Source organism: Delphinus delphis, chromosome 5, assembly GCF_949987515.2.
Source record: "Delphinus delphis chromosome 5, mDelDel1.2, whole genome shotgun sequence".
Classification (NCBI taxonomy): domain Eukaryota; kingdom Metazoa; phylum Chordata; class Mammalia; order Artiodactyla; family Delphinidae; genus Delphinus; species Delphinus delphis.
Window position 1 is genome coordinate 113,649,942 of NC_082687.1, and position 27,463 is coordinate 113,677,404.

The following is a 27,463-nucleotide window of genomic DNA, read 5'->3' on the forward strand; positions in this document are numbered from 1 at the left end:
ACTAACCCAGTGCTGTCTGTGGCATTCTTAGTATGACTTGCAAGTTGAGACACTTCCCCCGTGATAATTTCCAGGGATATTATCAATACATAGTTATTACCTGTGTTTTCTCTCTTCAGTTAGTAGTTCTTGAGACAGCCATCTTGATATGATTGCTAAAGAAATATATTTACCTAAAATTCTATAATTGCATGCCATCATAAACTTCAGAACAGCTTAGACACCGTATCTCGAGAATAAATCAGAAGCCCAAATTTTTAGCTATTTCAGGGTAGAAACTAGAAGAAAACAGCCTAATTAGAAGCAGAATACCTCTATTACTGGGGCAGAACCTGATATTTGATAGTCTCTTTGATCCTTATTGACATTATTTGCCTCTATCTTGGTATGTTGGAAATCTTGGCATCTCGGTTAAAGTTGAAACCACAATGTGCAGTAAGAGATGAAGATGATACATAAAAGGAAAGAAAACATCCTATACTTCTGCTGACAAATATTGATCCCTAGAGGAAAATAAAAACTGGTCATTAATTTTTGGATTAGGAGAAAAAAAGTGATAAGGCTGCTACAATTAGCAAGAGAATTCCTTTTGTAATTGATGAGGGGAGAGAAGATCGTGTAAGTTTCCTTTGTAATCGTAGAAAGAAAGAATACCCTGGAGTGTATATGTTATCATCACAATGACAAATAGCCTTATCGTTGGAATGTTACTGGCAAATTCATTACATTAAGTATTGTTTGCTCTGTTTTTCTTTAATACATGCATGCATCCACCCATTCAACAACAATTTCTGTGCACTCAAGAACATTTTTTTTACTTCATTATCTTAAGCAAATCATGCTTTCCCCAGTGTAGCACCTGGATTTTAATCTCAACTCTGTAACTTATTACCCATGTGACCTTGATAATTAATATACTCACCCTCTCTGAGCCTTAACTTTCCCATCCATTAAAAGGATGTAATAACAGCACTTCTGCCATAGATTTGAGTATTAGGTGAGATAATGAATGATTTTGAGCATCTTTTCAAAGGTTTGGTAGCCATTCTGTGCTATGCCTATTCTTGTTTTTCTTTCCTTCTTTTTCTTTCTTTTTTTTTTTGCGGTACGCGGGCCTCTCACCGCTGTGGCCTCTCCTGCTGCGGAGCACAGGCTCCGGACACGCAGGCTTAGCGACCATGGCTCATGGGCCCAGCCACTCCGCGGCATGTGGGATCTTCCCGGACCGGGGCACGAACCCGTGTCCCCTGCATCGGCAGGTGGACTCTCAACCACTGCGCCACCAGGGAAACCCCTTCTTTTTTCCCAATTTTTCTTTTTTTTAGGGGGGGTAGAGGGGCACACCATGTGGCATGTGGGATCTCAGTTATCCAATCAGGGATCCAACCCACGGGCAGTGGAAGCTTGAAGTCTTAACCACTGGACCACCAGGGAAGTCCACCAATTTTTCAATTGGGCAATTAATTCAGTCTCCAAATTGAATTATTTTGTGAAATGATTTGCATTCTTACCTTTCTCCTTTTCTAGGTGACTAGTGTGGCCTGACTGAGGGTTCAGGCCTGGCTGGTACTGAGGAGGAGGGGAGGAAGGAATGAGGGTAATAGATACACTGAAATAATAGATTATGCTGGATTCTGACTTCTATTGTGAGGGATATATCACATCTCTATATCTTTATATGTCTATATCTTTATACACACATATGTATATACATATATACACATGTAATTGTTATTATTTTTAAAAAAAGATAAGGAGGGCTTCCCTGGTGGCACAGTGGTTGAGAGTCCGCCTGCCGATGCAGGGGACGTGAGTTCGTGCTCCGGTTCGGGAGGATCCCACATGCCGCGGAGAGTCTGGGCCCGTGAGCCATGGCCGCTGAGCCTGCGCGTCCGGAGCCTGCGCTCCGCAACGGGAGAGGCCACAACAGTGAGAGGCCCGCGTACGGCAAAAAAAAAAAGATAAGGAAAGGAATTTTAGATTTCATAGTAGTGTGGTAGAAGACTGTTGGAACTAGTAAAAAGGAAAGAAAAAGCCCGGAGGGAGGATTCACTGTAACAAGCCCCATACACACCATTTGAAATCCTATTTGAAATCCCATGTCATGTTATCATATTTTATACAATATTATTTATATAGATATCCATTTAAGTGAGTGTGAAATGTAATGAGTAATTTGGAAGTCTTGTCAATTTCCTAAACCTAGGACATTAATGCAAGGTAAAATGAATCTGCCTTATACAATTCTGTTTTCAATTGTCTGTTCAATGAAGGCAATTACAGAATACACTTTATTTTAATTTAATGACTTTCTTAGATACACTATTATAAAAAAAGGCATTATAAAGTGATATTACATTTTGTCATTCATTGTCCTTGCCGTTTACATTTTGTCATTCTGCTCAGATTGAATACTGATGTGCAGGAGTCTGTTTCACTTCCCTGGTCTAATGCAGTAATATTAAGATATTTAGGACATTAGGTACTTAAAATAACAACATAACTTTTGTTACTTTGTATATACACCACACTGTTTGCTTATTCTTTGCTGAATTACTTCAAAATAAATGTAAAAAAATAGTATGTGACATCTATTTTAAAAATGTATAATTTGGGGGAGTAAGGAAAGGGCTGAACATTTAAATTTAACCCCTTGCCAAACATCATATTTTAATCTAATCTTTTAACACAATAGAAAGGCTTTTATTTATTTTGGGGAAATTTTTTAAAGGGTCAGTAACATTTTGAATTTTCAAAATGCAAAATTTAGTATTCTAAACCATAGTTTTATTTTTTTCATCAAATCAGCTAAACAGAGAACATATTACTATCACTAGTTTACCCAACTCAGTGTTTTGACTCAGTAATTGAATTCTTTTCAATAAATGTAGAAATGCCTATAAGTTTTGTTTATGGACATTCTACAATATCTAGTAAATTGTAAACTTTTATTTTTTAGCATTTTTCATCTCAAGGCCCAAGTTTCAGTCATTTTAGTATATTTCTTTAAAGTATACACCTGGAACTCAGTAAATATGAACACATTTTAATCTCCCTTTTGGAGATGTGTTTCATTCTTTAGATGAAACAAAAAGTCCTAAAAATATAATGTCATTCCTGAGCATATAAGCATCTGGAAGGCAACTCAGTTTGTAAAAATTACAGTAGATTTTTATTGCCTAGACTTATTACAAATTTATCAATCTAAAATGCACTTACTGTTACTTAAGTGAATCAATTGTGAAACTAAATTTGAAAAGTGTCCTTAACTTCAGAGAAAAACCACACTCAATGAGCTATAGATGACCATTAAGGAGGGCATGTTTTCCAAATACTGTTTATGACATTGTGCTCATACTCTTTGAGGTCTCTTCAAGGTAAATTACTTGTTTCCAGTTACTTTTTAAAAATTTTGATTTTTTTCATATAATAAGCAGATACAGTGCATTAGATCATGAAAATACCCCCTTTCACATCATTTTTATGCCACCAGTGTCTTAATTTCTGTATTTATTTGTGTTTATAATGAGTTAAAATAAGCATTTCACTTTATTCCTGGGGTGTTTTACTTAGAGTTCCCTTATGAAAAGTATTGTTTCAGCTGCTGTATTGATGGCAAAATTAAAGCTGATTTGGACGTTTTGGTTAAAGGACTTTCTACATACAAATTTAATAAACTCTGCATCCTGAGAAAATTTGGAGTGAAGTATTCATTTTAATAATTTGATATTCCTTAAAAACACAAAGTCAAGATACGCTATTTTCCATCTTGTAATTAACTTCCAGGTACCTTTTTAAAATTAATGCTTTATTTGGTTACGTTTGTGTGATTGCTTAAAATATTAAATATTGTGGCTTCAGAGTCTAAAACATTTGATATTTTCATAGCTAAGAATTATATAGACTGCCCACGTTTCCTAGATTAAATTGTTCAAAACCAGATTATTTACTGTACCTGTACCCTGTCAGTTGGACCATATTTCCATATTTTAGATCTCAGAATGGTGAAGGCATGTAGACCAGAATTCACAAGTGGTACCAATCTCTGCAGATGCAGTAAAGCTTTTTAAATGGTACTGTAATGCTAAAAAAAATTTTCTATATCTTCAGACTGAAAAACAATTGTTTTTGAACTAACCACCTGCTATATCGGTTAGAGGAATTTGTTGACCCAAAATGATATTGATAGACTGTCAGATCTCCTCCCTGGACTGCATGTATAGACACACATATAATAACCATCTATTTCATTTAAATTGAACTTTCTGAATTTTCTTCACTCCTGCTCTAATTCCTGTTTCTCCCCTGTCCTACATACCCATTTCGCTCACATTCACAATTCAGAATTTGATTCAGATAAATCTTCCTCTAGGAAGTTTTTCCAAACCCTACTGCCTGGGTCAAGTCCCTTTTTGTGTGTGTGTGTGTGTGTGTGTGTGTGTGTGTGTGTGTGTGTGTGTGTGTGTGTGTGTGTTAATAAGGCATTTTTATGCTATTTTTGTGTTGTTTTTGCTTTAAAAAATTTTTAATTGAAGTATAATTGACATACAACATTATGTTAGCTTCAGGTATACAGTATAATGATTCGATATTTTTATATATTGTGAAATGATCAACACAATAAGCCTAGTTAACATCTATAACCTTACACAGTTATGATTTTTTTTCTTGTGATGAGAACTTTTAAGATCTACCCTCTTAGCAACTTTCAAATATACAGTTCAGTATTGTTAACTAGAGTAGCCATGCCATGCATTACGTCACCATCAAGTCCCTTCTTATCTCTCCCGTATAAATCCATGGGCAGTTTTATCAGAACAGTAGCATTCTGCATTGAAATGACTGGTCATCTGTCTCTTCCCCTGCTTAACTCTAAACAACTGGAAGGCAGAAACTGTATCTTTTTCATTAACACTTAGTAATCCTGAACTATCTTAAGGGATCTATAAATATCTATTTAGTGAAAGGATGACTCTGGTGTATGTGAAGCTACGGCTGAAGTGTCAATCCATCTGAAAGTGGTCAGTCAATTTCAAGCACTTCTGACTTAGACTCTGGAAGGATCTGAGATACAAGAAATATTTCAATTGATTAAAAAGAATGGGTATTTGAGAATAGTTGATATCATATTGCATATTTAAATTAATAATCTGAAAACAATCAGATGGGTGTGTATAGGCCTGGGCGTTGGTAGGTCAACGTTATAAAGAATTTTAATTCCTATGATTTTGGCCCAGGTCCAAGGAGTTTTTGGAAAGAAGTTCACAAGTACAATGTCATCACTTACTTTTATTTTTCCTGATTAGTCAACGCTAACTGATATATCTCAGGAGCAGACCAATTAATTTTATTGTGTTCATTTTTATATTCTGGATGGAAAATCAATATAAAAATAAATTTGCAGAATAAATTATTAGGTCAATATGGTACTGGTCATAAAGCAATTACATATAGTTCAATAATAAAGCACCGCGGCCATATACATTTTTATTGTCTGTTATCTCATTATTCAAAGTCATGATTTATGAAGTTAAATCAGACTTTAACTCTTCTTGCCAGGTATACCTATCTTTTCATTTGATGATATTTAATCCCGTGTACTTAAACAGTGTCACCTTGCTAGAGAAAAGGATACTATAGAAAGCACACTTAAAAATGCCACTTGCATGTTCCTCTAAATTCAGTCCAACCAAGTTTGATTTAAATAACTTAGCTTAGCAAATTATTAAATTAAAATTAATAATTTTAATTTAAAAATTTGTTTTGGCACTGTTCTGTACTGAGCAGCTCTCAGTCTAGGCTTAACTATACACAAGCATCTCTGAACTCTCTTCCTATCACTGGAAGATTTGTCTCTAATGTCTTGACAATATTTTTGTTTCTATAATTAAAATAAATCTATTAATTTACAGATGCATCACTAGTATTTGTAATGAAGCAATATTGAATGTGAGACTATCTCATGGGGCTTTGTAGGCAGGTGATAGAAATCTAATAAGCTCCTCCAGGAATGGTCTCATGATTCGCTCACATTCTACAAACCTTCCAGATATGTTTCTTTTTTATTTATACTTATGTTTTGAAGATCCTAGGGTTTAAAATTTAAAATGGTTAAATGAGCCTAATGCTGAAACTGCTTGATTGGCTCATATATGCTCCATTAGATACAAAGAAACAAACTCATGTGAACCTAAATTAGGCAAATTGAACATGCTTTATTAATTTAAAAAAATGTTCAACCTTTTTGAAGTTCTTAATTACTAAAAAAATGATACATGGCTATATGAGGGGAAGAGAGAAAATTATCGTGCTTTTTCTATTACAAAGATTTCTATCCAAGAAACTCAAGGAAATCAACTGAAAAACAAAAATTTTGGAAAACTGTCATATAGTACCAAGGCAAAATAATTAAAAGATATTTGTAGCTGTCTCATGGGAACAACCGTTTTCCCCTAATGAAAACTAACACTTTAGAAATGACGCTGGGGAAACTATTTCCTCATGCATAATATGAACTAAATTATAAAATGTGTGGAGGAAACTAGGGACTAATGAATGTTAATTAATTGTCTTAATAAACATCTCTAAAATCTTATTTTATACATATAATAATTTTATGCAAAAAAGAAGACTTAACTGGACAATATTTTTGATGGAAATACTGGATAATTTAATGACATTTTAAATTATATTTTATATATAATTCAATTCCACTCAAAACTGTAATAGGATTAATGTGTTTATTTAATTTTGTCAAGTATTAAAATTGTGTTGGAGAATAAACAGGAAAAGACATAGAACATTTGAAAAACAAGAATAATTCTAACAATATAAACTAAAAGCTCTATTGATCAACAAAGTTTGATTTTGGCACAGTAATGTTTCAATAGAAGTACATGAATAGCCTACTTTTAAAATTTGATAAAAATGGCACTCTAAGCCTGTAGGGGGAATGAAGGAGAGAAATTTGGACAATTACTCTCACTTGACATGTCAGCAGTTGTGGGATTATGAGGCACCATCATTCCTCCAGCAGAAACAAGTAGTAGAAGACATGTTAATATTTGGTGGGGACTTTTTCTGAAACAAAGCAGCTCTAATACATATATGTAGTATAATATGTAATATACTTGCAACAATTTTATTAATATGAATGGGAACTAAATTGTTTAATTGGTAGCTGTACAATTGCAGAACAGTGTCAATATGCACAAATGTATCTTAAATTAAAAATGTGTTTCTAATCATATACGGACCAGCCAGTAATATATAACACATGGACAAAAAAAAGGAAATCTTTTTGTTATGTGTTTGGGTACCATGGACAAACATTTTTTGTTATATGTTTCATTTTCGTAAATACCAGGAAAAGTGACACTTCATATAATATTACCAATATAGTGTGTTAAAGTTTGCCTATTATTTACTGTCCCCAAATTTCTTGTTCATTGTGGAGCCCTACAATGATTATTTTGATCAAAAATACCATACCAATTGCCCAAACTAACTTTATTTTCTTATTCGTTTAAAAATGATTTAAGCATGTTAAGAAGGCAAACGGTGAATTTTTAGCAACTTTTCATCTGTACTTTTCGCTTGTTTCATTTACCTTCAAAATCCTTTTAAATTAAATTATTGGCTGCTAAATTATGACTTGATAAATTATGGATGGGAAATAACTATCACCTATACCAACTAAAATGAATGTCATTTGCTTAATCATGTAAATGTTATGCTCAATTCTTTTCCTATATTTGAACTTGTTTTAACAATGAATTCGATGATTTGAGTTCTTTTTCTTTTTTATCTAAATATGACACCAAGACATATGTAGCAGAACTGCAGCCTTTGCAAAAATTAATTAGTGACAGTATGCCTGGTAGCACAAAGTCATCTTTCCAATTTTGGTTTCCTCCTAGCAAGGTAAGCAGCAACAGAAACAAAAACAATCCCCTTCTAGACTTTAACAACTGATAAAGTCAAGCATTTTATTTTATAATCCTCTTCTAAGTTTCTTGCCTTGGACTCTTTGAGATGCAAGTCACAATCCCTGTCTTCCTGGGTGCTGCTTCTCCTCTGGGCTTCCTGAACCGCAAGGACTCTCTTCCCTGGCCTGGCCAGTCCTACCCCCAGACTGCTCTGATGTTATCCCAAAGGGTTAGGCTTATTTCTGTGGCCTTCCTTGTTTTCCCAGGTTTGACATGATACAGGCTTTCTAAGACCAGTACCTGAATGCAATCTTTTAACATGTCCCACACAATCACCATTTTTCTCCTGGTGCTCATGTCATTGAATCCAATATGGCATCTCTTGTTTGGCTTCTCTGTGAATCCCTTGTCTTCTGTGATTCCGGTGGAATAGATTTTAGCAGTTTCTGTCTTTAAAAAAAATTGTAAAGGAGGCTAGGAAACAAGCATTCATCACCCTGTCTGGAGCAATGGAGCGGTCTGCAATAAATCCATAGAACTTATTGTTGCAGCTTTGATCTTTGAAACAGACCAATTTACTTTTCTTTCTGTAGGGTCTAATTCATTAGACTCCTGTTATAAAACTTTTATTGGAGAAGTTGAATCATAGAGTCAACCAGAAAGAACAGATTTGTTGATAAGTAGTATAAGTGTCATAATGTGAAGAATAAAATGCTACAGACAAAAGTATTTATTTCCTGCTTTTAGAAGTGAAACAGCTTGAAAAAGAAAACAATACTGCATTCCCAGTGATGATAAATTTCAGTTTTGCAAACTACAGCGGTTTGGCATGCTTGCTGTATTGGAGACATGATTACTAATCTGTATTATAATGCACACACACGTAATACATATGTATGCATTTATATATGGATTTGTGTATGTGTGTGTATACACTTTCTATACATATCTTGTTTTTATTTTAATTATTATTATTATTATTTTTACTAATATTTATTGAGGGCTTAACACAAAGTTCTGGAGAGCTCCAGGCACAGGGCATACCAAAATTATGGATGAAAGAAAAGCCCTTCTCATGAAACTTATAGTTTGGGGAAGCAGACAAACGAACAAATAATTCATGTATCAGTTGGTGATGGGTGGTAGGGAGAAGAATCAAGCAGGGAAATAGATGGGAGAATGATGGTATGGGGTTCTGGAAAGACTTGCCTGATGAGGTGACATTTAAGCAAAGACTTGAAAGAAGGGAGGGGATAAGGAGTGCAGATGCCTGGGGAAATTGTAGTATTTATGCCTATGCCGAGGGGGCAGGGAGTGTGAAGGCTCTGCTCTCCTGTTTGGCAAAATCAGAGGAGAGTAAGGGGGCTGGTGTGAACTGAAGACGGTGAGTAAAGGGGGAAGTGATAGGAAAGTTGGTCAAAGAATTGATCAGGTTGATGTGGAAAATAGGCTACAGGTGCTCACATTTGTGAGTGAGAAGGGTTAGTTCCCTTCGAGAAGATAGCGGGGGCTGGAATTAGGGTGCCCCTAGGTTTGCATGTGATAGGGCATTCTTGGAGCCTGCATAGTTTGGAAGATAAAGCTGACAGGATTTCTTGAAATCAAGATAGATGCTTTACTTACATCCATGTATGTGGGGCCTCAAAAGTTTAAATATCTGAACTCTTAAACCTCAAAAAGAGTTGTCGGAAGACTATATCTGAATCACGTGAGGAATTTGGACATTCTATCTCATCTCAAGTTACGTCCCGATACTGTGGAGTATTCTTGGCAAATTTAATTGCGAACTTGCCCGTGAGCAGCACAAATTGTTAATTTCAATGATCTGTAGTTTACAGATGACACTGTTGTTACTGGTGTTTTTAACTCCATTTTAAAAATTAGGTTGATATTTTCTATAACTTATCAATTGGAACTTCTCTTTTCTATTATTTCTCAATAATAACACAAACAATTTTGTGTTATTCTTTATAAATATGATGATCTACTTTGCACATTCTCTCAGTGTTGTGAATAAATCCATCCCTTCCAGGAAACTTTAATTTAATTTCAGTATTCAATTATAATTTTTTTTATTCATAAATTTTGGACTTTAGTTTCTTTTATCTGTGCTCTATTTTTAGGTTCCTATCCTCAATTCTTTATTCAGGAAGAAATGAGACTCATAAGAATCCCATAACTTGGTCAACCACATAAAAATAGTTGAGAGAACTAGAATTTTAAAGTGTGGATATGCATTTTAAAATATGAATTTTGAAATAGATATGCACAAAGTAGCTAATAATAGCAAACACTCATAATGGGCAGCTACTGTTCTAGGTGCGTTTATGTATTTTAACTCATATAATCGTCACAATAACCTCAAGGGGTAGCTGATATTAGTATCTGCAATGTGGAGATGAGGAAATTGTAGCATATTGAGTGTAAGTAACGTGCCTGAGGAACCTCACACAGTGGATAAGTGGCATTGCCAGGAGTTGAGCTTTGACTCTGGCTTCAGAATTCCATATAACACATTATGCACTGGACTTCTCTTCAGGTTGAAATAGCTTAAAATAGTTTGAGAGATTTTGTCACAGAAATCATGAGGGGTTCATACACATTGGTTCATTTCAGAGAATAGCACAGGCAATGCTAAATGCTTGCTTTTTTATATTGATTATAAAAAGAGGTGGGAGGAGATGGCTGGTGATTGTATACATTGTAAGTTACCTGTGACAAAGGCATAATTTCTTATTACTAAGTTTATTGTCATGTTTCTTTTTAGCTTCACTGTGCTACTGAAATGGGAACCAAGTGTCCTCAGGGTCTTGTCTGTGGGAACATTATTTATCTCTTCAATACATAGCTATAGGTTTGCATATGTTTAATTTCGAGATGTTAAAGGCTTCTGGATAAGACTCTGTGATTTCCAGGCAACATCCTGGGAACATGTAGGAGAGAATTACAATTGATTTAGACCTGTGAGCATTTAGTCCGTAGACTTTATTACCTGGAAGTTCAGAAAGAAAAACATGTCTATAGCTTCACTCCGTAGAGCATAGCGTGAAGAGAACTTATTTTAGATAATGTAGACAAACCACAATGTGTTGGTTTTGAACCTCAAATCCTGTGTTACAATAAGCCCCCCACCTCCAACACTCCCCAAAACACACTACGCTATTCTTGACTTGCGGTCCATCTTTATCAGCAAACAAAATGGGGGAAAATATACTCAATATAAAAGTTCCTCTCCTGACGCACCCTTCCTTTCCTCTCCTTGGTACATTTGGTCCAGGTACTAAGATGCCTTCTCTTGCTCCAGGTCAGAAGTAGTTGAGGTTTCTTGCTGCTCTTCTGAAATCACTGCTGACAATTATACAACCCACAGTGATTTTGGTCTCATACCAACTCATGTGATCTAGAAATGGTCATTGGTATCCACAAAAATGTAGTCCTGATTCTCTTGTATCCTTTCAAATTGGCTTCTGGCTTCTCTTTTCTGCTATATAGTCTTACCCTGCAGCTAGTGTCTTATTCCTGGTGTACCGTTTAGAATTCCAAAAAGATTTGTAAGATTTAAGAAAATGAGAATGAAGTCTTAAATAATTAAGAATATCCTAGAAATAATTGCGTTTACATGGACATATCTGATTGTATGGCGATATTTGAATTCCACTTGATTTGAAAGAAAAAGTGCCAACGTTTGTGACATAGCAATTCCACCTATGTTTTTTCTTGGCAGTGTTTCCACAGACATTTTACATGTATCATTAAACAATTAGCGTTACTTTCTTTGTCAGTAGGAAAAATAAATCTTTAAAACTCAAGGGCCTCAATGGTCAAATACCAAGTCAATGATCTCTTATCCCCTTCAGCATGTTGAACTCATTTTAATTCTAAGCCATGCACTTTTACCATATGAAGGGCATTGTAGACAGGCGGCTCTTAGCTTTGTACTGATTGCAAACAAACATATTTGTAGGCAGCACTACTGTGAGATCTTTACACCAATATAAAAAAACAACAGTCGGGGTCGTTCAATTCCTGATATGTCTAGGGATGTTTAATTTGGTCTGTTTGGCTGGTCTTGTTAGATAAGAATAGGCAACTGGGATGTACAAACATAAAGACTCTTTAGAGGACAGGCAATACCTTTAAATGCAAACAGCCATGAATACGTACACCTTGGTGCTATGAGTGAGAGAATGACTTTGTATAAGTTTTATGCTTACAGATTGAAGTTCATTTCTTACTAGTATAAAGATATAAAGTAATGCATATGTTCATTTAACAATTACTTATCTTGTGCCAGGTACTGTGTTATGCACGAGAGATGAAAAAAGGAAAAGACATCTCTCATTCTAATAATTTACAGTATAGCACGTAGACAACACTACAATGTAGGTGAAACAATAATGGTGTAATCTAAGAATATCAAACCAGCTGCTGGAATTATAGTGATAAATATATTATCATTATTACCCAGATATTGAGGGCCTAATGCCAAGGGAAATGGAAGATTTCTGGTACAACTTAAGGCCAGAGATGCAACATTGAGAAGACTGATACTTCTGTGATTTAGATATGAAGGAATTGGCAAGCAAAAGGGAAGGGACTTACACAGCCAGGTTGCTTGAAATTCAAAGTGGTACTGAGTTAGTGAATTAGCAATGCCAATTCAAGTGTTCTAGGCCCAGCATGTACAGAGGCCTAGAGATGTAAAAATCATGAGGTAATTGGAGAATTGTAAATAGGTGATTGTTACTAGAATTTGGAATGTAATTTTTAAAGATTGTGAAATAAGAATGGCCAGGTAGACAAAATCACAGATCATAAAGGAACTTCACGGACTATATATTGGAGTTTGCATTTTGTCCTCTACATTTGGGGAACATTTGAAGGTTTTCTAAGGTAAAGAATAGTTTGATCCTATTTACAAGTTGTAAAGACCATTCCAACATTAGTGTGGTGTATGATTTAGAGAGAAATGACAGCTCCAGGTTAGAGTGTGTGACAAAATTCTAGGAGAGATAAGGAGAGCCTGTAGTAAAACAGTGGTTAGAGGTATGGTGTGAAGCCTAAGTTGACTCAATATTTCATACTTTGTTGACATCTGGAAAATTGGGATGATCTTAAATGGCCTACCCACAAAGTCTGCCTCCTTTCTGCTTCTGTGCGCAAGGTACCCTAGCCAAAACTTGTCCTTATCAAGTGGATCAGGTACAGTTTCTGCTTGTCCCTGAAAGTGGGTTTCAGTTCCCCGCCAGCCTGAGAATTACTCAAACTAGCCAATTACATGTTCTTGCAGGAACCAAGGGCCACCTCGACCTCTTGGTGCTACAAAGCTTGTCTCTCACAGCCCTGGTTATTCATTTCTTCCCAAGTGCAGCCCCTTTGGCATCTGGCATGGTGTGCAATGTCCTCTTCCCAGGCTGTTGAGTATATGTAACAAATAAACCGCTGTTGATCCCACCTCTTCAGTATTGGGAGTTGTGTGTTTGGCATCCCCTGATAACTGTAGGGCAAGAATTCAGCTCTCATCATTGAGGTGAATAGGAGGTGATCAAAAACAAGCAGATGAAGAGAATAGAGATTAGAGCTGTGCTGTCCAACATAGAAACCTCTAGCTCCATGTAGCTATCAAGCACTTGGAATGTGGCAAGTCCAAAATTGTTATGTGCTATACGGGTGAAATACAAATTAGATTTTGAAGGTTCAGTGTGACCACAAGGGTATAAAAATCTCATTAATAATTTTTTAATTGATTTCATGTTGAAATAATATTTTAGACATATTGTATTAAATAAAATATGAGAAACAGTAAAATGTTTTTGAATGGAAATTAACTATATAAATGTCTTATTGGGGGCCTGAAATACCAGACATTTGCAATGAAAAATGCAACAAAAATAATATTTGGTATTAATAAATATAATAGGAAGCAATATATTATATAATAGAGTGCTTCATTTGTGGAAAGGAGATCTTATCACAGGAGGTGAAGTTGGAAATAAAGACTCGTAGAGAATTCAGATAAATTTTCTTGTAATTTTTAACTATCTAGTATCTTTAAGCATTGATTTGTTATTACATGTATCTCTTCATTAAATTTTATGATTTCCTTTGAGGGAGTTGTATCTCTAGACCTGATATTCCTGATAGAGGATCTGTTGGGTTACAAAAAATTTGAAGAGAGAGATATAAAGAGAAGATAAGGGGAAGATATTCTACTAGATAAACTGAGGATTAAGTAGGTAGGAGGAAAGGGACAAAGAGACTTCAATAGAAGGGACTGAGCTGGAATGATTTTTCTCTGAATGTTGATCAGAACAATAGCAGGGAGTCATGCGAAATTTATTTTTGAATGATAATGGTGAAGACAGTTTCTCATTTTAACCAAATACAGTTAATTATATGTTTAAGATATATATGTTTTATTATTAAAGGGAATAGAAAAACATATTCTTGTCTGATGAAAAAAGAGATAGTGGTTTGAATATTATACGTTATTTCTGTAACAAACATGTTCCAGCATAACCACATTAGGCAATGGGCTAAGTTGTCTAAATATATTCTCATTTAATGTTTACAGTGACCCAATGAGTAATACTTTATTGTCTCTATTTTACAAAAAAGGAAACTGTGACTCAGGGAAGTTCCACAAATTGTCCGAGGTCACATAGCTTGCCTGAAGCAGAACTGGGATGTGAACCCAGATACCCAAAGTCCCCTCTCATAATTTCCTGGTTACACTTGTTATATGTTTGGAATTTAGGGAACATGTATAGAGCGAACCAAGTCAAAGGGAAGGAAATAGATTCATCTATGGGTGAAAACCTTGGATTTTAGAGGAGAAACAACATTACTCTAGTGGCCATACCAGCAGTAATATTTATTCTGAAGAAGTGAGAACCGAAGATATGTTATGCACGTACTACATCAGTTATTTAACAATTTCAGTAAAAGCAGAGTTCTCTTTATGTTCTCCCCACCCACTTCACTGGCTCACACAAGAAAATATTCATTTGCATATATATACATATACTGAACAAACATATGTACCTATGGCCAAGCTGTGTTCCTACAGTTGAAGTAAAATCCTATATGTAAGACTCTTTGATTTTTTTCTTTTTGAAATCATTGGCCAGCATTGTTTTTGAGGGACCTCCATCAAGCAAATGGTTAATATCTAGCCACCAAAAGCAGACTTGTAAGATATTATTCGAGTGTAAATTGTTTGCATAATTAAAAATAAATCGACACTCATGGTAAGCAGGTCACTTTATATCATATTAAAACAGTGAGATAGAAGAACAAAAACTCCATTAGGTATATGTGAACGGGTTTGTTGAAATCAAGGCAAATAAAATCTCTTATTGGATGAAGAACTATCTTTTTTGTAGAAAAAAAATAGTGTTAGAAGGAGTATAAATTTTTCTCACTAGCATTCTTCTTTGTTGCTTATTTAATTGTTTTGAGGCCATTGTTAAACACAAACAAAATTTGTTTTTGTATGAGATTTGTAATATAATTTTTAGAGGCTGGTATTTGAAAAGCATATATTAATATATCTTGATGTAGGGTTATAACAAATATTGTTCCTTACCTTTATTAATGTAATCAATGATTATATTTGTAAGTTAGGCAGTTGGAATAAAGAAAAAGAAGGAAAGAGGAGAAATATTGGCTTGTTTAAAGGTTTTAGGAAGTTCTTTAAAATTTTTAAAAGTATGTCATTCAAGACCATGAAAGATAATTTATTTAGAGTTAAACTATTACCTATGCTAAATATTGAGTCAATAGTTCTGAAGTAGCCAGTGGGTAAAAATTGGGAAAACCAAGATATTCTTAAAACTAAAATTTTTCCAGATTTATTATAATCTTCTCATAGCCCAGAGTCCCTTTAAGTAGTTTACTGTAAGAGATGAATTACATAATTAAAATTTGTTTTGTTGTCTTCACTGTCAATCTTAGTAAGAAAAATGTGCATACTGATTGAAATGAACCAGGGAAGAAAAGACTAGTTGAATTTGTGGGAATTTTGCTCCCAGCTATTTGTAGGTAGGTGAATGATACTGTATACATTATTTAGAAAAAATAAGAAAATGCAGAAAATTAGTTACATTTAAAAAAATCTGGTGATTAGGTAGACTTTGAATTATATGAATTTTACTCAATATGAAAAGTATCTCCCCTCTTTTCTACAAATATCTCTTTTTTCCCACTTGGGGAAAAAAATGTTAATCTCTACTTCACGAAAGAAAAAATTAGAATGTAACTGGAGGAAACTAGTGAACAAATAAATCAAAAGTTAGAGTTCTAAATACACAATTCTTACGATTTTAGTGTGCTTTAATGGAATGCTATCAAGCACATGCTCACCTAAGTAACAATAAGGTGGAGAAACTTGAGTCTCACACTGAACAAAGAACAGCAAAAGCAACAGTTTTGTGATTTGTATCAATTCATACCCAAGAAAAATCTTAACATTTTCTGAAAAAGATCAAGAGACTTTAGATGCAGTGGGAAAACAACAGAGAAACAAACATCTTAATGAAGTATAGATCCAAAGGTGAATCCTGTTTCTTGATTCTCTTTTAGATCATACTTGAATTGTTTGCTTAAAACCACAAACAACAAATAAACAGAAACGATGATCTTCAGTCTCCTTTGCAGACACTGAATTATGTCAAGCATAACTGCTCAAATTATAGGAGAAAGTAATATTATTTACAGCTATAGAAAAATTACTCTGGAGGAAGGATGGATTGATAGGTAATGCTACCAAAGCCACTTTGATTTACTGTTCTGCTGAAATTTTACATTCATGTATCACGGAAAAGATTAACAAACCTTTAACATACCTTCATTGACAAATGAGACAAAAATCCTCCAAATGGGAGAGTAACCTATAACTCTAAGACAGGAAGAGCATCACTTCTTCTCTAGAAATTAATTTTTGGATGGCATGGATGAGAAATATGGTTTAATTTAGAGAATTCATGGTGTTTAAAGAGGTAAGCTTTAGATTACATTTCTTCTGTTAAATAGGCATTAAAAACATAATATTCTGCATTAGTATACATACTGACACATATAAAAGTCCATGCTTTAAACGATTGACATGTACTACATAAAAGGCACAAGTGCCTCTCTCTACCTGTAAACACATACTGGTATTTTCATTCCATGTCTTATCAATAAAGTTTTTTTCTTCTGTGGATAGTGAAAAAATATATAAATACTACATTATTGTCAAGGTGGAAATACCTAGATTAATAGTATGGTAAGATTTTTACCCATGGAAAGATGGCCTTACACACAGTAGTTAATATTATGCAAAGTATGCACTTTCTCATTCATTTTCCCCCCAAATCTCTGATAGCCGCTGTTGGAACCATAAATGCAAAATTCACTGAGAATGGCATGCTTGCCAGATAAAATACTATTGTCAGTGAATATGGAAATTTTCAGATAGTCTCCTCCTATAAGAGGAAAACAGACCAAAAATGTGGAAGGTTACAACTTTGCAACTTCTTTAGCAAATCAAAGAAATTCATAAAGAGGAGTAACAGAAGAAAACATGTGTGGGCTAAATATAATAAGTAATAACTGCTCAAAATAAGAGCATAGGATTATACTTATAATTTCATAACAAAATCAAAATTGTTTTTAAATTAGCAAGGGAAAATGTAAGCCCTTAATTCAGATATTGGGTTACTACTAGCCTCATTTACAGATATCTCAGTCCTTATCTTTTCCTCAAGATTCTAATTTGTCTCTTGCATATAATCAGTGTTCTCAGTCAAACAGTTTCTGAAACCTTATGGTCAACAGAGGAACTGGGCTGTGTCATGATCCCCACATTGGAAACTGGGTAATGCCACAAAACCCCACATTATTTCTCAAAAGTCACACAGGGATTGATGCTAGTAGTTGCCAATGAGTGCATATATAACAGTTTTCATTTTATGAAAAAGATAGAAGGAGATTTATTCACACCATCCTCTGTTGACAGTCACAAGTGCATTAAGGGGATAAAAGATGGGGGGTTTGTTTTTCTGTTTCATAGTAAAAGTCAGTATCTTGGGAGCCTTGGTTCTTCTCTCCAGTGCTATCTCACTTTTTGTAGCTCCTGTCTCAGCCATGATGGGAGAGGCTGCCCCAGTCTGTGTAGCAGTTTGGACAGTTCCACATTATGATCTCGGTAGTAATTAGAGAGGAAGGTTCTAGACTGAAAAGTGAAAAGAAAAAGAAGGCAAAGGAAGCTATAAGTTCATTAAATGAGATTGCGCACATTTCTTAAGAAATTCTACTTCACTAGGACCTGCTGTAAAATAGGTATTTCTTTGTATTTTTCTGCAGATATCACTCATTTTTACCATTAGAAAATATTTGGCAGAAGTATAGCTGTAAAATAAAAATGGGTCCAGGTATAGCTTACGTGCCTTATACAACCACTAAAACACCAATTTATTAAGGGATTGCTGAAGTCTATGTAGGGAGAAAAGTTGATAAGAAGTATATAATACTAAAGAAGAATGAGGTACGTAGGGACCAGATGTACCAAATCTACAGAAAAAACATCTGTTTTTTAAATTGGTCACTTTATGTAAAATTGGGTCATAGCATAAAGATGAAAAATGAACATAATCACAAAAGCTGAATTTCATGATTAAAGAAATAACTTGCAATTTATAAAATGTTTTCTATATTTATTCAGGACCAAAACAGTTTTTTTGAAAAATCATTAAGCATTCCTTCTTCAAAGATATTATAAGGTCTCATTATAAAGATCACTATAATGATCTTTCCTGTGATTCTTATATTCCTAACCAAGCTGGAGTGATGGGCCATTTTTAGATGAATGGTTTAAAAAAGGATTATCAGATACATCTGTGGTTTTAGTTTGTTTTATTTCTGGAAGACAGAAAATTTATAATTGGTCTTTCTCTGTGGATGTCACTTACCTCATATTAGAACCCAATGAACATAGTTCTGTGTCTCTTTGATAAAATAGTAGAGATGAACATTTTTCCTGTGAAAATATAGGCAGCAATGGCCCACGTATCGGCTTCCATCTGGTCAAAGTTACACCATCTCTCTTAAGCCCTCCCAATATTTTAGCACAAATGAGTCTCTTTCTTCCTAAAACTCCCTTAGCCACTTTTGTGTGTACTGTGGAAATGGACTTAACATAACTACATTTTGTCTTGTACCATTAACCAGGAATTTCATTACATTTCTACCCTTAAACCAGATTGTAAACACTTCAAATTCTGGATAAGATTTTTATAGAAGTAGTGGAATTTTACATTGATTTCTTGGTAGATTAAAGTGATTTTTGAAGGCCTTTTGAAATTATTGAGTTCAAAGGTATAGTTTGAGGACCTTCTGGTTCTTCTATATCCATAGTAATACCTAATATCTTCCATCCTCCTTTTGCCCACCTTGTCTTAGGAGAGATACTCATTATATCTGCTCAGTTGATTGCTAATTGGTTTCCCAATCCTAGGCTATCTCCTCATACTATAACTTTTATTGAAAGATTTTTTTTCCCCTGCCTTTTTGTAGTTTCACATTGTTTTGTGTATCTTATTATAAACAAGTGACTGTAACTAACTTATCCTCCTATAATAAATCTGGGCTCATAACTGTTTTAACCTGTATCCTATTTGTGATATTGTGAGTCATAATAAGAAATATGAAGTTGATCATTGGCCCCATTTCTGGCACAGAGCTTCTAAAACCCTTGGAATTTCCTAAGTGAGATAGTGATAAAGGTATATTTTGTTATGTTGATGAGGTGGCTTATGGACCCCACTAAGAATGGAGGCTGGTGGCATGGGGAACCAACCTTGTGGTTAAAAGGTTGGAACTTTTTATTTTTAAATTTTTTATACAGCAGGTTCTTATTAGTCATCAGTTTTATACACATCAGTGTATACATGTCAATCCCAATCGCCCAATTTATCACACCACCATCCCCACACCCCATAGGGCTTTCCCCCCTTGGTGTCCATACGTTTGTTCTCTACAACTGTGTCTCAACTTCTGCCCTGCAAACCGGTTCATCTGTGCCATTTTTCTAGGTTCCACATACATGCGTTAATATACGATATTTGTTTTTCTCTTTCTGACTTACTTCACTCTGTATGACAGTCTCTAGATCCATCCACGTCTCAACAAATGACCCAATTTCGTTCCTTTTTATGGCTGAGTAATATTCCATTGTATACATGTACCACAACTTCTTTATCCATTCGTCTGTCGATGGGCATTTAGGTTGCTTCCATGATCTGGCTATTGTAAATAGTGCTGCAATGAATATTGGGGTGCATGTGTTTTTTTGAATTATGGTTTTCTCTGGGTATATGCCCAGTAGTGGGATTGCTGGTTCATATGGTAATTCTATTTTTAGTTTTTTAAGGAACCTCCATACTGTTCTCCATAGTGGCTGTATCAATGTACATTCCCACCAACAGTGCAAGAAGGTTCCCTTTTCTCCACACCCTCTCCAGCATTTGTTGTTTGTAGATTTTCTGATGATGCCCATTCTAACTGGTGTGAGGTGATACCTCATTGTAGTTTTGATTTGCATTTCTCTAATAGTGATGTTGAGCAGCTCTTCATGTGCCTCTTGGCCATCTGTATGTCCTCTTTGCAGAAATGTCTATTTAGGTCTTCTGCCCATTTTTGGATTGGGTTGTTTGTTCTTTAATATTGATGAGCTGTTTATATAGTTAGGAGATTAACCCTTTGTCCGTTGATTCATTTGCAAATATTTTCTCCCATTCTGAGGGTTGTCTTTTGGTCTTGTTTGTAGTTTCCTTTGCTGTGTAAAAGCTTTTAAGTTTCATTTGGTCCCATTTGTATATTTTTGTTTTTATTTCCATTACTCTAGGAGGTAGATCAAAAAAGATCTTGCTGTGATTTATGTCAAAGAGTGTTCTTCCTGTGTTTTCCTCTAACAGTTTTATAGTGTCCAGACTTACATTTAGGTCTCGAATCCATTTTGAATTTATTTTTGTGTATGGTGTTAGGGAGTGTTCTAATTTCATTCTTTTACATGGAGCTGTCCAGTTTTCCTAGCACCACTTATTGAAGAGGCTGTCTTTTCTCCATTGTATATCTTTGCCTCCTTTGTCATAGATTAGTTGACCATAGGTGCATGGGTTTATCTCTGGGCTTTCTATCTTGTTCCATTAATATATGTTTCTGTTTTTGTGCCAGTACCATACTGTCTTGATTACTGTAGCTTTGTAGTATAGTCTGAAGTCAGGGAGTGTGATTCCTCCAGCTCCATTTTTTTCCCTCAAGACTGCTTTGGCTATTCGGGGTCTTTTGTGTTTCCATACAAATTTTAAGATTTTTTTTGTTCTAGTTCCGTAAAAAATGTCATTGGTAATTTGATAGGGATTGCATTGAATCTGTAGATTGCTTTGGGTAGTATAGTCATTTTTACAATATTGATTCTTCCAATCTAAGAACATGGTATATCTCTCCATCTGTTGGTATCATCTTTAATTTCTTTCATCAGTGTCTTATAATTTTCTGCATACAGGTCTTTTGTCTCCTTAGGTAGGTTTATTCCTAGGTATTTTATTCTTTTTGTTGCAGTGGTAAATGGGAGTGTTTCCTTAATTTCACTTTCAGATTTTTCATCATTAATGTATAGGAATGCAAGAGATTTCTGTGCATTAATTTTGTATCCTGCAACTTAACCAAATTCATTGATTAGCTTTAGTAGTTTTCTGGTGGCATCTTTAAGATTCTCTATGTATAGTATCATGTCATCTGCAAACAGTGACAGGTTTACTTCTTCTTTTCCAATGTGTATTCCTTTTATTTCTTTTTCTTTTCTGATTGCCGTGGCTAGGACTTCCAAGACTATGTTGAACAATAGTGGTGAGAGTGGACATCCTTGTGTTTTTCCTGATCTTAGAGGAAATGCTTTCAGTTTTTCACCATTGAGAATGATGTTTGCTGTGGGTTTGTCATATATGGCCTTTATTATGTTGAGGTAGGTTCCCTCTATGCCCACTTTCTGGAGAGTTTTTTATCATAAATGGGTGTTGAATTTTGTCAAAAGCTTTTTCTGCATCTATTGAGATGATCATATAGTTTTTATTCTTCAATTTGTTAATATGGTGTATTACATTGATTGATTTGTATATATTGAAGAATCCTTGCATCCCTGGGATAAATCCCACTTGATCATGGTGTATGATCCTTTTAATGTGTTGTTGGATTCTGTTTGCTAGTATTTTGTTGAGGATTTTTGCATCTATATTCATCAGTGATATTGGTCTATAATTTTCTTTTTTGTAGTATCTTTGTCTGGTTTTGGTATCAGGGTGATGGTGGCCTCATAGAATGAGTTTGGGAGTGTTCCTTCCTCTGCAATTTTTTGGAAGAGTTTGAGAAGGATGGGTGTTAGCTCTTCTCTAAGTGTTTGATAGAATTCACCTGTGAAGCCATCTGGTCCTGGACTTTTGTTTGCTGGAAGATTTTTAATCACAGTTTCAATTTCTTTCCTTGTGATTCATCTGTTCATATTTTCTATTTCTTCCTGGTTCAGTCTTGGAAGGTTATACCTTTCTAAGAATGTGTCCATTTCTTCCAGGTTGTCCATTTTACTGGCATAGAGTTGCTTGTAGTAGTCTCTTAGGATGCTTTGTATTTCTGCAGTGTCTGTTTAACTTCTCCTTTTTCATATCTAATTTTATTGATTTGAGTCCTCTCCCTCTTTTTCTTGAGTCTTGCTAATGGTTTATCAATTTTATTTATCTTCTCAAAGAACCAGCTTTTAGTTTTATTGATCTTTGCTATTGTTTTCTTTGTTTCTATTTCATTTATTTCTGCTCTGATATTTATGATTTCTTTCCTTCTGCTAACTTTGGGTTTTGTTTGTTCTTCTTTCTCTAGTTCCTTTAGGTGTAAGGTTATTGTTTATTTGAGATTTTTCTTGTTTCTTGAGGTAGGCTTGTATAGCTATAAACTTCCCTCTTAAAACTGCTTTTGCTGCATCCCATAGGATTTGGATCGTCATGTTTTCATGTCATTTTTTTCTAGGTATTTTTTGATTTCCTCTTTGATTTCTTCAGTGATCTCTTGGTTATTTAGTAACGTATTGCTTAGTCCATGTGTTTGTGTTTTTTACATTTTTTCCCTGTAACATTTCTAATCTCACAGCATTGTGGTCAGAAAAGATGCTTGATGTGATTTCAGTTTTCTTAAATTTACTGAGGCTTGATTTGTGACCCAAGATGTGATCTATCCTGGAGAATGTTCCATGCGCACTTGCGAAGATAGTGTAATGTGCGGTTTCTGGATGGAATATCCTATAAATCTGTGTGGTCTATTGTGTCATTTAAAGCTTGTGTTTCCTTATTTATTTTCATTTTGGATGATCTGTCCATTGGTGTAAGTGAGGTGTTAAAGTCCCCCACTATTATTGTGTTACTGTTGATTTCCTCTTTTACAGCTGTTAGCAGTTGCCTTATGTATTGAGGTGCTCCTATGTTGGGAGCGTATATATTTATAATTGTTATATCTTCTTCTTGGATTGATCCCTTGATCATTATGTAGTGTCCTTCCTTGTCTCTTGTGACATTCTTTATTTTAAAGTGTATTTTATCTGATATGAGTATAGCTACTCCAGCTTTCTTTTGATTTCCATTTGCATGGAATATCTTTTTCCATCCTCTCACTTTCAGTCTGTATGTGTCCCTAGATCTGAAGTGGGTCTCTTGTAGACTTGTTTTTGTATCCATTCAGCAAGCCTGTGTCTTTTGGTTGGAGCATTTAATCCATTCACGTTTAAGGTAATTATCGATATGTATGTTCCTGAGACCATTTTCTTAATTGGTTTGGGTTTTTTTTTTTTTTAACATCTTTATTGGGGTATAATTGCTTTACAATGGTGTGTTAGTTTCTGCTTTATAACAAAGTGAATCAGTTATACATATACATATGTTCCCATATGTCTTCCCTCTTGCGTCTCCCTCCCTCCCACCCTCCCTATCCCACCCCTCCAGGCTGTCACAAAGCACCGAGCCAATATCCCTGTGCCATGCGGCTGCTTCCCACTAGCTATCTACCTTACTACGTTTGTTAGTGTGTATATGTCCATGACTCTCTCTCGCCCTGTCACAGCTCACCCTTCCCCCTCCCCATAACCTCAAGTCCGTTCTCTAGTAGGTCTGCATCTTTATTCCTGCCTTACCCCTAGGTTCTTCATGACATTTTTTTTTCTTAAATTACATATATATGTGTTAGCATACAGTATTTGTCTTTTTCTTTCTGACTTACTTCACTCTGTATGACAGACTCTAGGTCTATCCACCTCATTACAAATAGCTCAATTTCGTTTCTTTTTATGGCTGAGTAATATTCCATTGTATATATGTGCCACATCTTCTTTATCCATTCATCCGATGTTGGGCACTTAGGTTGTTTCTATCTCTGGGCCACTGTAAATAGAGCTGCAATGAACATTTTGGTACATGACTCTTTTTGAATTTTGGTTTTCTCAGGGTATATGCCCAGTAGTGGGATTGCTGGGTCATATGGTAGTTCTATTTGTAGTTTTTTAAGGAACCTCAATACTGTTCTCCACAGTGGCTGACCCAATTCACACTCCCACCAGCAGTGCAAGAGTGTTCCCTTTTCTCCACACCCTCTCCAGCATTTATTGTTTCTAGATTTTTTTGATGATGGCCATTCTGACCGGTGTGAGATGATATCTCATTGTAATTTTGATTTGCATTTCTCTAATGATTAATGATGTTGAGCATTCTTTCATGTGTTTGTTGGCAGTCTGTATATCTCCTTTGGAGAAATGTCTATTTAGGTCTTCTGCCCATTTTTGGATTGGGTTGTTTGTTTTTTTGTTATTGAGCTGCATGAGCTGCTTGTAAATTTTGGAGATTAATCCTTTGTCAGTTGCTTCATTTGCAAATATTTTCTCCCATTCTGAGGGTTGTCTTTTGGTCTTGTTTGTGGTTTCCTTTGCTGTGCAAAAGCTTTGAAGTTTCATTAGTTCCCATTTGTTTATTTTTGTTTTTATTTCTGTTCCTCTAGGAGGTGGGTCAGAAAGGATCTTGCTGTGATATATGTCATAGAGTGTTCTGCCTATGTTTTCCTCTAAGAGTTTGATAGTTTCTGGCCTTACATTTAGGTCTTTAATCCATTTTGAGCTTATTTTTGTGTATGGTGTTAGGGAGTGATCTAATCTCATACTTTTACAAGTACCTGTCCAGTTTTCCCAGCACCACTTATTGAAGAGGCTGTCCTTTCTCCACTGTACACTCCTGCCACCTTTATCAAAGATAAGGTGTCCATATGTGCGTGGGTTTATCTCTGGGCTTTCTATCCTGTTCCATTGATCTATCTTTCTGTTTTTGTGCCAGTACCACACTGTCTTGATCACTGTAGCTTTGTAGTATAGTCTGAAGTCAGGGAGCCTGATTCCTCCAGTTCCTTTTTTTGTTCTCAAGATTGCTTTGGCTATTCGGGGTCTTTTGTGTTTCCATACATGTTGCTAAATTGTTTGTTCTAGTTCTGTGAAAAATGCCAGTAGTAGTTTGATAGGGATTGCATTGAATCTATAGATTGCTTTGGGTATTAGAGTCATTTTCACAATGTTGATTCTTCCAATCCAAGAACATGGTATGTCTCTCCATCTATTTGTATCATCTTTAATTTCTTTCATCAGTGTCTTATAATTTTCTGCATACAGGTCTTTTGTCTCCTTAGGTAGGTTTATTCCTAGATATTTTATTCTTTTTGTTGCAATGGTAAATGGGAGTGTTTTCTTGATTTCACTATCAGATTTTTCATCATTAGTATATAGGAATGCCAGAGATTTCTGTGCATTAATTTTGTATCCTGCCACTTTACCAAATTCATCGATAAGCTCTAGTAGTTTTCTGGTAGCATCTTTAGGATTCTCTATGTATAGGATCATGTCATCTGCAAACAGTGACAGCTTTACTTCTTTTCCGAATTGGATTCCTTTTATTTCCTTTTCTTCTCTGATTGCTGTGGCTAAAACTTCCAAAACTGTGTTGAATAAGAGTGGTGAGACTGGGCAACCTTGTCTTGTTCCTGATCTTAGTGGAAATGCTTTCAGTTTTTCACCGTTGAGGGTGATGTTTGCTATGGGCTTGTGATATATGGCCTTTATTATGTTGAGGAAAGTTCTCTCTAGGCCTACTTTCTGCAGGGTTTTTTTTTTATCATAAATGGGTGTTGAATTGTGTCGAAAGCTTTCTCTGCATCTATTGAGATGATCATATGGTTTTTCTCCTTCAATTTGTTAATATGGTTTATCACATTGATAGATTTGCTTATAGTGAAGAATCCTTGCATTCCTGGAATAAACCCCACTTGATCATGGTGTATGATCCTTTTAATGTACTGTTGGATTCTGTTTGCTAGTATTTTGTTGAGGATTTTTGCATCTATGTTCATCAGTGATATTGGCCTTTAGTTTTCTTTCTTTGTGACATCCTTGTCTGGTTTTGGTATCAAGGTGATGGTGGCCTCGTAGAATGAATTTGGGAGTGTTCCTCCCTCTGCTATATTTTGGAAGAGTTTGAGAAGGATAGGTGTTAGCTCTTCTCTAAATGTTTGATAGAATTCGCCTGTGAAGCCATCTGGTCCTTGGCTTTTGTTTGTTGGAAGATTTTTAATCACAGTTTCAATTTCAGTGCTTGTGATTGGTCTGTTCATATTTTCTATTTCTTCCTGATTCAGTCTTGGCAGGTTGTGCATTTCTAAGAATTTGTCTATTTCTTCCAGATTGTCCGTTTATTGGCATAGAGTTGCTCGTAGTAATCTCTGATGATCTTTTTTATTTCTGCAGTGTCAGTTGTTACCTCTCCTTTTTTATTTCTAATTCTATTGATTTGAGTCTTCTCACTTTTTTTCTTGATGAGTCTGGCTAGTGGTTTATCTATTTTGTTTATCTTCTCAAAGAACCAGCTTTTAGTTTTATTGATCTTTGCTATTGTTTCCTTCATTTCTTTTTCATTTATTTCTGATCTGATTTTTATGATTTCTTTCCTTCTGCTAGCTTTGGGGTTTTTTGTTCTTCTTTCTCTAATTGCTTGAGGTGCAAGGTTAGGTTGTTTATTCGAGATGTTTCCTGCTTCTTAAGGTGGGCTTGTATTGCTATAAACTTCCCTCTTAGAACTGCTTTTGCTGCATCCCATAGGTTTTGGGTCGTTGTGTCTCCATTGTCATTTGTTTCTAGGTATTTTTTTATTTCCTGTTTGATTTCTTCAGTGATCACTTCATTATTAAGTAGTGTATTATTTAGCCTCCATGTGTTTGTATTTTTTACAGATCTTTTCCTGTAATTGATATCTAGTCTCATGGCGTTGTGGTCAGAAAAGATACTTGATACAATTTCAATTTTCTTAAATTTACCAAGGCTTGATTTGTGACCCAAGATATGATCTATCCTGGAGAATGTTCCATGAGCACTTGAGAAAGATGTGTATTCTGTTGTTTTTGGATGGAGTGTCCTATAAATATCAATTAAG

General features: G+C 35.1%; 1 protein-coding gene across 2 annotated transcripts in view; it reads right to left on the bottom strand.

Annotated features, from left to right (window-relative positions):
- Positions 1–17,922: 17,922 nt before the first annotated feature.
- Positions 17,923–27,463, bottom strand: part of LOC132425574 (bifunctional heparan sulfate N-deacetylase/N-sulfotransferase 4) — a 244,608-nt gene continuing 235,067 nt past the window's right edge. For both annotated transcript variants that reach the window (XM_060011843.1, XM_060011842.1), the window contains one exon: positions 17,923–18,144. In XM_060011843.1, the coding sequence (XP_059867826.1) occupies positions 18,025–18,144 (120 nt within the window). In that variant the 3' untranslated portion in view covers positions 17,923–18,024. The remainder of the gene's footprint in view (positions 18,145–27,463) is intronic.